Below are 10,733 nucleotides of genomic sequence, written 5' to 3'. Positions count from 1 at the left end.
CCTGCTGAAACATATAGTGTTGGTACAAGTTTTCTTAGGAGATTCCTTGAAAGCTGGTTAGCATGAGTCCATTTTTCAGCATTTCTTCGGACTTTAATCTTCAGAGCATTTGCTGGTGGATCATGGAGTATTGGCCAAACCCACATTAGTAGCAGTACTCTTTTTTTCCATCCTTCCCTCTAAGGCTGGTGCTAACTTGCCTGGAAAGGTGGTTAAAAATCCCCTACTTGAAAATATCTAATAAACAAGCACATAAAAAAAATCTTCAGTATATCATGTTTCCTTGAGCTATGTTTGTAGTTCTTCTAGAGCTGTAACATGCTCAGAGAGGTGATCGCTGCACGTCTGGAAGAAAAAGTGATCTAATAAGATTTGGCCCACACTAGGGAATAAGATGGAGAATGTTTCCAGTTTAAGGCTGTAGAATGGAGCAGGTTTGTCTTTAAATCACAGGCTGTTATACTGTGAGACAGTATAATTATTTTGCCCAAAGACACAGAATAAAAGTTGAAAAGAAGAAAATACTGGTAAATATAAGGGTTGGAAGACAAAATGTGACTTATATAATGAAGACTGAAGTCTGCCTAAGCAGTTATGTCTATGCTGCTGTTTATGCTAATTTTAATAGAGTGAAGCAAAGGAACAGAATTGCCTAACTGGGTTAAGTGGTAATATTTATGCCAGTGAATCAAAACTACCTATAAACATAGTTGTGAATTGTAAATATTGTAATCAGGGATATATTAATGGTTTATTATATAAAATAATTAGGCCTCTTGCCCCAGAGGGTCCAGAAAAAGCCAGTAAACCAGAAATTTGAACCGTTCTCCATGTGTGGCAGGTTGAGGTGCCTGAAAACAGCATATCCATTTCTTCTAGCTCAGTTTTCTTGACCTTTCAGTTCTTTCTTGGCATCTTCTGAATCGTTAAAAATAAAATCCTTATGAGGGCACTGGCAAGTGGTTAGCAAAGCTCATTATGGAACTTCCTACGTGCAGGTATTAAAGTCATAAAAGTTAGGACTGAAGTAGGAAAGATACTTGTATACTTTAGGAAAGGTAGCTGTCCAGTGGTTTTCCTGAGAAGCCAGGTGAGCGAAGCTGTTTCCTTCCAAGTGAAAGAACCATGTGGGCAGGACTCCCTGGCACATTGCTGTTATGCTCCTGAACAGAGTAACCCTGCATCCAGGGAGCTCTCCTACTGAAAGTCCATTACCCAAATATTAAAAAGAGTCTGCAGTTCACGATGGATGAGATTCTGCTGCCCTGACCCTGGCTGGGAGCATGGCTGTATTCCTTGAAGGGTACGATGCTATTCTGCATTAAGGGCGTAGCAGAATCTGGGTGCTTGAAGTAGTTAAAATAATTGTGGTCTTCTGAAAACTTCTAGTAATATTCAGATTGGTTAATAGTTAATTAGTGCTATATATTGAACGGACATTAATGCAGAAAGTTTCATCTGCAGTATCTCTCTCATTTGATTGCCTTCAAGATTGTTGGATTTAGACCATATATAGACACTATTTCCAAAGCCCATTGTCAATCTTTTGAATGTATTGAAGGTGACTATGAAATGAATTCTACCTCTGTGGCTTTTGTGACATTATCATCTTTAAATGAATCAAATGCCTTGTTTCTTGCAGCCCTGCTGAATTTCTGTTCTATGAAACCTCGCTGTTAGCATTCTGAAGGCATTGATTCTGTTATCCATCAGTTTCCATTTCAGTTTTCTCAAGGTGAAATCTCTCTGCTAATTCAAAAAACTTTCTGTCTTCATTAGATATAAATCACTTTGCTGCCAAAAGACTAAAAAAAACCCTAAATGTAAGATAAAGTTAGAGCCTGGTCACATTTTGTGTCAGAATTGTAAGTGCAGGGGCAAAAAGGGGGAAGGAAGGAAGCATTACCATTTAATTTTTCTCTCTGGTTTCTTTTTTTTCTTGGCAGGGGGAGAGATTGAAGGTTATTTTCCAGGAAGGTACAAGTCTAATAAGCCAAGACTGTTTTTCTTAAATAATTGTTTTCCTGGATCTGGGCGTTTTTTTTAAAAACATTATCATCATGCTTTAAACAACTATCTTTCCAAGTGAACACAGCAATGGGGAAAAGATATCCTACTCTTAACTGGCTGGGAAGAATACTAGGGAAAAAATCTTGCACAGCTAACATTTTTCATATTTGTTAAGTATGTTTGCTCAGTAAGCCAGACATTTTATTGTGTCCTACACTACTATAGTAGAATTACTCTGATATCTTTCTTACCATCTCATGAATCATTTTATGAATTACCTGCTTCATCAGTGAGACCATAATAATGATGAACGTACCTGTATATTTATAGAATCAGAGAATCAACTAGGTTGATAAAGACATATAAGATCACCAAGTCCAACCGTTACCCCAGGGCTGCCAAGCCCACCACTAAACCATGTCACTAAGGGCAAACTGATCTCCCTTCAAGATCTCCCCTTATGGCTGCCCCTCGTGATCTCCACTCACAGCCACCCCTCATCTGCACCCATAGCGGCCCACATTGTCTAGGTGCCACCCCTGCCACCCATGGCCACCCCTCACATCCCACGGCTGCCCTTGCTCTCGCCTCACAATCTCCCCTCATGGCCACCCCTCCTTTCCCCCCACAATCTTTCCTCATGGCTGCCCTTCCTCTCCCCTCATGATCTCCCCTCATGGCTGCCCTTCACCCCTCATGGCCACCCCTCCTCCCCCATCACAATCTCCCCTCATGACTGCCCATTCCTTCCCCTCACAATCTTCCCTTATGGCCACCTGTCCTCTCCCCTCACAGTCTCTCCTCATGGCTGTTCCTCCTCTCCCCTCATGATTTCCCCTCATGTCCACCCCTCCTTTCCTCCCTTCCCCTCACAATCTCCCCTCATGCCTACCCCTCCTTTCCCCTCACAATCTTCCCTCATGTTCCCCCTTCACAATCTTCCTTCTTGGCCCCCCTCCTTTCCCCTCACGTTTTTCCCTTATGGTCACCCCTTTTCCCCTTCATGAACCCCGCTCATGGCTGCCCTTCCTTTCCCCTCACAGTCTCCCCTCATGGCCGCCCCTCCTTTCCCTTTATGATCTTCCCTCATGATCTCCCCCCACGACCACCCTTCACCCCTCATGGTCACCCCTTGGCTCCCCTCGTGTTCAACAGTGTTTAAATTAAGATTGTCCAATTTTCGTGCAGCAGCCACATGTACGCGCTGCAGAGCCTGTTTCCAGCTCTCCACCTGTAACAAGGGTTAACAAAGAGCTGTCTATTACACATACTCCCTTCCCCACCCCCTGTGCTTCTACAGGCTCCTCTGCCTCTTTTTGCTTCTCCAACTATACAAACCTCACCTACTTAGCTACAAGGCCAGATTACCAGCAGGGCAAGCCTCCTTTCTGCACTTCATGGAGGTGGGTGTTCAGCATGTGGGGGCCAGGATCCAATCCTCTCCAATGCTCCATTTCCCTCTGTAAAGCAGGGAAAGAAAATGCTCCTTCCAAGAGACTCTGGCAGACTTAGTCTGTAAGTGCTTGTAAACCACTTAAGTAGTAAGTAAGTGATACAGAAATCCAACAGACATCAACTATTTTTTGCTTAGGGAGCGGCATTGTTAATTGATGGGCACCCTCTATGTTCTATGTGTTTCATAGAACCTTCGTTACTGTTCATTACTACTAAACACTGCTGGACTAGAGCAGAGTTCAGGTCTGTTGGGTGCTGCTGCTGCCTTAGTGGCAATTAACATGGCTGTGAATACAGTAGACTGCACTTTATTTTTAATGACTCCATTTGGTCTAGCTCAGGAAAGTTTTACAATTAGTATGTAAATGTAAGCTCCCAGTTTCTGATAGCTACAGAAATACAAGCTAAAATCAGATCTCTGTGTTTAATGACCTAAGGGAGTATAACACAGTCACAGCCGTATAACCTTGCTTTCCATCAGCAAAAAATAATTGAATAACCAGTATGAATGAATTCATTATTGACTCTGGAATATAGATGACAGCAAGGCAGAAGTCTCTTGAGTGGTTCTGTTCCTTGTTTTACTCATTACCAGTTTACTAGACAGTAATTTTCCTGAATGACTGTGGAAGGTGGTGATAGCCTTAGGTGCAGAATGGATTTGAGAGTGAGAACCACATCTAAATAAGGAGAAAAAAATGGGGGATAAAGGGCATATGGAAGTACTGGAAGTGGATTTACTATTTTAGCGTTGTACCAAGTGTTGTCCCTTACGCTTAAATAGAATTTCATTTATAGTATCAGCTGAATGGCTATGATTTCACTAGTTCAGCAGCAGATTCTACCTGTAGAACCTTTCCAACCTCTGCTCTGCTCTTTTTTGTTTAAAATTTCAGGACAGGTACAGGCTGTATGGGTTTATTTTTCTAGCTATCAGACATACATTCGAAAGTGGAAAAAATTGAAGATTCCTAGTATTTCTTGATAATAGAAACTTTGCACAGAAATGCTCATCTTTCATGATATTCATAAAATGCACGGAGCAAATTTTATCTGCAAGTGCTTATGGGTCTCAAGGACACAAATCCATACACTCTCTGTTTATCAATACATTTTACAATTTATACATGAATATTTGATTATTCTGATCAAACATAGAATTCTAGGTAATTATTAGTTTATTTAAGCCAAAGAAACACATTGAATTAATGTCTTCACTATTTTTTTCATTGATTGTTTTCCATATTGGTATAGATGCTTATCTTTTGTAGGAAGAGAGGAAGGGACCGTGGTGCTTACCATAGAAGTGACAACAAAGAGAGAGGGAAGTTATATACTGGAGCCTTCCTAGGCTCCAAGATAACTTCAGCCATTTGTTGCCCCCCAAAGCAGTAGTCTGCTCTTCCTCTCAGTTTTAGCAGCTTGTATCACTCCTCTGGTACTGATACTGATCCTTCCTTCAGTGTGGGTGTTTTTGTGGCTGGGCACCTGCTGTTGGAAAATGAGCTGGATTAAAACTAGCTCAGGAAAAAAATGTAGTAAAAACAGGTGAGAAAGCGTGGCTGGGAGAAGTGGAAGGATTACTTCAGTCTCCATTTGTATTTATGTATGTGAACTTCATATGTTTATAAAAAAGTTTATATTTTTGGTGCCAATATATTCTTGCTGCAACTTAACAAAGTAATACAGTGGCAAAAGTGAAGACTGTATTAAAATACATCACTGTTTTGCTGTGTGATCTTAAGCAAGTCTTTTAGCTATCTCGCACATCAGCTTCAAACTGGATGTTACTGAAAACCAGCTGTTACAGTTGCATTTTTTTGGACTCCAGATAGGTTTTGTGCTGTCTGCTAATGTTAGCACGTTTTCACTTTAAAAGCGCTGTAGCCTTACCTGATACATTGTGTACAGTTGAGGCTTTGCATTGCCAAATTCCCCTTGACAGGCTGGGTAACCTACCTTTGCATGTAGGTTGCAACAGTCAATAAAAAGCAATGAGAGAAATAGCTGGTAGAGGACAGTGGGGTCACTGGTTATATGTAGGAAGAGTTGCTCCAAAAATAGAGCCGTATTTGGAGGTGAATAACCTTAGTCTATTTCAGGGCTATTGAAGGAGGTCTCTTTCTTTTTTTATCTCCCAGAAATGGAAGAATATTGCTGAATAAGGAATGTCTGATCCCATTTGCTTCCTAGCTGCCAAATCATGAGTACTTGGAATCAGCCTGTGTCCTTCAGTGCACATAGCTTATTGCACAGGCCTATTAATTCATTCTTCTTTCCATTGTATAATTTTGCAATATAGCTGGGTTTTCAGAGATTCATTGTTTTATAACAGTTCTGAAAATTAAGTGTGCAGTATGTATAACTATTAACTTAAAAGCCATTTCTTCCTACATGCCTGCAATGAAAAATAGTCTCTGAATAATGAATATTATTCCAGTATTTGATTTATGTCTGAAAGTAATTTTACAGAATTGTTATATATCTTGTCTAAAGTACCTCTTGTATATTTTCTGACTCATTTCTGCTTAACATATGCAGTAGGGCATGTTGAAATGGAGGTGAGTGAAACTGATATAACCCATAAAAATAGATGAATGGTGTTAAGCCATTTTATTCAGGCATGTAATCACAAGCTGTGGTATTCCTTCAGCCTTCACATCGTTCTTTCACGTAAGCATGCTACCATGTGGCTGGATTCAAGTAAACAGTTCCCCAGTGCCTTTCACTAACCATGAAGACAGTTGATACTGCATTTGAGCAGACCTGTTTTTCCTGGGCCCTTTACAGCTTCAGGAGCCTGCTGGAGTTTTTACTTATCATAAGCTGTGGATTACAGGAGGGAGATAATCCTCTCACCTATAGCTACTAGAAACTATGCTGCCTTGAGGAATTTACAGATCACTTCCAGCTTGTTCATTCTTATGCTGTGCTCCTGTAAGCAGTTGCTGCAGATGCAGCACTAACAGTACAGTTGTGAGACGTGTGCACTGTCTTACCTCTCCAATTATTCAAGAAAAGCCCTTTAATAGCAAGATGTAAATTTTGAAAGTGTTTATTGCAAGCCATATGACCCATGTCATTTAGCTTTCACTGTGATGAAAATAAAGCCAAAGGCTCCTCTAGACATTCCCCCTCTGCTTTATTGTGTTTGAGAAGGAAGGGTAATTTTGTTTAGCAAGGGTGACTGGATTACAGGTGCCTTCGACTTCTAGGTTTTTAGTGTCATCAAGGTGGCTAAACATGTGCAGAGCACTGTGACACAGTGGAGAAAATGGGATTTGATTTCTTTGAAATTAGAAAAAAAATTGTGATTCTTTCCCTTTGAGGACAATTTCCAGAAAACCGATTCAATTCTGTTTTATTTTTAAGACTTGGAAGGTTTTGACTCTGTAATACCAATTGCTGAGAAGCTTAATCATCCAACTACAACTAGACCAAAAGCTACTGGCAGGCGACCACCCTCCCAGTCTCTCACGTCTGTAAGTTATTTTTCCATTTCTTTTAAAAATATTTTTTTCTGATTTTTCACCCCTCCCCCCATTCGTGTTCCCTGGTGGTTTACTACGTTTCCACAGCCATTCCTGCACACGTACAGTGAGGCAGAGAAACACAGCTCAGGAAAATTAGTGTTGAAAAGCTGCCAGTGTTCTGAATACTGATGTTTAAAACATTCCCTCCCTTATAAGATTTGTACCCCCTTATTTGGGTGCTGCCAAGTATTCCTTGCCAGCCATGATTGAGGCCAGAAAAATCCTTTATAAAATCTGTGGAATAAACTAGTTTGTGCTAAGCATTAAGGATTTTGAAAATGTTTCCCAAAAGAAGCAATTCTTTTAGTTTCTCTAGGACGTTTACCAGATTTTGAGCACAAACAGACCATTTCAGCCTTCGACAGCTCTCCTTGAGCCATCATGGGTTTAGCTCACAGTCGTACATATAACAGTGATTTAAATTTCACACTTTAATATGTGTCTTTGGACAAGTTGATCTCATAAACCATACTTGAGAAACCACTGCTTAGGTTTTTTAGTGTCATTTTCCTCAGGGTTTGTTCATTTCTGTGCTTTTTCGCATTCTGGAATATCAGAATGACAGCTACTACTGATGGTTGCCCGTGTTCATGTTGCTGAAGAAAAACAAAGTGGAGGGAAACAAAAAGGATTATTGTGAAACTGAAGGAACACATAAAAGAAAGCTTTCAAAATTGACTATGTATGTAAATATAGAAACATAAAAGACAACTGAAAAGGTTTTTCTTCCCCTGTCAAATCTACAGGGAAAGGACCAAGGGGTGGAAAGAACCTTCCCTGTTTGCACCTTTATAAAGAGGCCATGAACAAGGCAGCTCTGCAGCACCAGCAGTGTGCATGGGCAGCAGCATAGGTCCTTTGAAGGGCAGCAGAGTTGAGACCTTCACTGAGCAAAGACATGGTAGAGCTGCCCGGGTGTCAGAGTTGACATCACTACAGCATGGTGCTCAGTGTCCTAGCCAAATAAGCTCTTCTTGTGGACAGGAAGGTGTTTTCTTTTTACAATATAATGCAATGCAAAGATGTAAATTAATAGTGAATTCAATTCTTAAGTGTATTTTATTTCATGAATGCTTGCAAAGCATTCTAGCCTTGCAAATAAGATGTAAAAAAGAAGGGGTGGGAGGAGAAAGAGTCCTGGTTTTAAGTACGGTTACTTTGAAAATTATAACCAAAAAAAAACCCAGTAATTCATCACATAAACACTTTTCTTCTTCCTTTGTCAAATTATTGTATGGTGAAAATACCTGCTTTATTTTTTTTCCCTCTCTTGTGGTGTGTGTGTGTGTATACACAGTCATCCCTTTCAAGCCCTGATTTCTTTGACTCCCCAAGTCCTGAAGAAGAGAAGGAGGAACATATTTCCATTACTCAGAAAACTATTGAAGTATCAAGGAAATCAAGAACTGTTACAATATCACAAGTAAGTTAATTGGAATGTGTCTGCTTAACTTTATCATGTGCATATTCATTTTTTTAAAACAGTATTAAAATATTTATTTTCAAATTTTAAATCAACACTCACCTGGTAACTAGCCTTTAAGGAAGCTTGAAATGGTAAAGGTTGCTAAAGATTGTTCTGTGTTTGGAATGAATTGCAGAGTTCAAATATCTCCATAACCATACTGTGAAAAAAAAACCTTCTAGTGTAAATACATTTCACAGAATAAGAGAAGCTAGGGAAATAAATTTTAGAAACATAGGCCTTTAGGGCAGCTGTAAATTGAGTTTACATTAGAAGAGTTTGTAAGGAGAGTAAATGCAACTCTTTGACCCACTCTAATAGTACAGGAATTTAAATTTGCAAGTATGATCACTTTTTATACTGGTATAATTATATTTATTTTATCAGCTTGTGCCATTCTTACTGTATTTTGGTAGAAAACTATAGTATAATCGAATATTACAGAAGGAGTGGGTAGATCAGGCTTTAGAGGTTGGAGCTATTTTTTAGTACATAAGGATATCTTTAATAATACAAGTAATACATTATAATAGTATAACAAAAGTATTTGAAAGATGAAGTCATGCACTTCTGTGACAAAATTATAAGGATAATGTTTTGCTATATGGCTCCCTCTTCTGGGAGTATTTGCATTAGGGAATATTCAGGCCAACATTTATAAATTACATGTTTGTGCCAAGGATGTAGATGATGCTCCTGTAAAACAAGATGACTGCTGTCAGAAAATAGTTGCTTAAGCCTTTAATGTTGATAGCCAGTTAAGCTCTGGAACAAGGTGTTCAGTGTGGATGATTCCGGTTGCGCCTTGCTCACTTTGCTCTGGGTTTGAACTCAGCCTGACATCTCTTTCAGTGAAAAGGAAACTTGCATCTACTGATATAAGGATTATTATCCATAACAATCTGCTTATAGGTACTCCAACATGCACACATATATATAAAATGTTAAAAGAGTATTATTAAGGTCATGAAGTCAAGCATTCAAGCCACTGGAGTGATTCGGCTTTCTTGTGATTATGACACCATTTTCATTTCTGTGGTCACACCCTTTTTTTCTGCAGAACACCTTTTTATGCAGTGCTTGCCTGGGACAGGTTCTGTGCTCAATTGTGTTCCTGTAGTGGGGAAGACTGTTTTTTACAGAAAAAAACAGTCTTAGTGGATCCTGTTCTTCCTTTCCTATCACACTTTCTCCTAATTTTCATCTGACCAATTACTTTTCTTTCAGTTACTTTGTCCAGCTAATGCCACTGCCCCAGTCCACAAGTCCTTACTTATAATGTCTCTTTCCATTTCCATACTGGTTTTTCTCAATACATTACCTTGTTTGCCACTCAACTTCAGTGTCTCTTTGCCCAGGATAGAGTTGGAAGGTTGCCTCATGCTTTTTCTTACTCTTGGCCAAATCAGATTTTCAGATACTCCTGGTAGCTGTCATATAATGCATACATTAGCAGTGCCAAATAGCAACATGATAGTTAAGATTCATCTTACTTGCCATTGTGATAACTGCACTTCTACGCTGTTCTATGTATGCAGTGAAGTAGCTGGTCATGTCTGGTAGGTGGACTTTAGATTTTTCTGTACCTTGTCTAGTAAGTAGAGCACTGGATTGCAATCCAAGAAGTAGGGGATCCTTATGAGCTAGCTACCTGGTTCCAAGGTAACTAGGTTAAATCTGCATTTTTCTGTTAAGTCCCTAGAGGAACAAAAAGCCATTGGTAGGTATGAGGATTCATACCTACCATATGTAACATAAACAGAAGCTTCAGTGAACAAAGGACAGTACAATGCATTTATTTCTTATTAATATATTATCATCCTGAAGCCATGGGATTTTGTTTTACTTTTTGTATCATACTGATAGCAAGCTTACAGAATATTTTGATATTTTCATAACAGTAAGAGTGACATGTAATAGTTTTTTTCATTTTTATAAAACGTGGGTGTGGAAGATACCTTCAATTGTTAGTTGACAATCATAAATCTAATCTGCAAAAAAATACAACTTGGATTCTTGCCCATGCAGTTTTGAGCTCTCCAGGAGGCATCCATGGATGTAGGTATGTTCTCAGAAATGTCTGAGGGAAACGCTGAGCATCCGTCCCTGGTTCATTTCACTGCTAGGTCTGAGATCTCAGAAACACTTGTTATTGACTGGTTGTAGCAACTGTGGAAAGCCTTACTGAAGCTGCCTGAACTTCTGCATCCCAACTATACCCCCTCAGATGTACATGTACAGAGATCATAGAATAGTTAGGGTTGGAAAGG

The 10,733-nt window shown here is 39.5% G+C and overlaps 1 protein-coding gene across 1 annotated transcript in view; it reads left to right on the top strand.

Annotated features, from left to right (window-relative positions):
* The window catches only part of SH3KBP1 (SH3-domain kinase binding protein 1), a gene marked incomplete at its 5' end in the record, with an annotated part of 100,329 nt that extends 91,899 nt beyond the window's left edge, over positions 1–8,430 (top strand). Inside the window, 2 exons of the mRNA XM_010015153.1 lie at positions 6,838–6,947; positions 8,296–8,430. Coding sequence (XP_010013455.1) covers positions 6,838–6,947; positions 8,296–8,430 — 245 coding nt within the window. The remainder of the gene's footprint in view (positions 1–6,837; positions 6,948–8,295) is intronic.
* Between the last annotated feature and the right edge of the window lie 2,303 nt (positions 8,431–10,733).

The sequence above is a fragment of the Nestor notabilis genome, unplaced genomic scaffold, assembly GCF_000696875.1.
Source record: "Nestor notabilis isolate BGI_N333 unplaced genomic scaffold, ASM69687v1 scaffold10935, whole genome shotgun sequence".
NCBI lineage: Eukaryota > Metazoa > Chordata > Aves > Psittaciformes > Psittacidae > Nestor > Nestor notabilis.
This window is presented reverse-complemented; position numbering and strand designations above follow the sequence as displayed.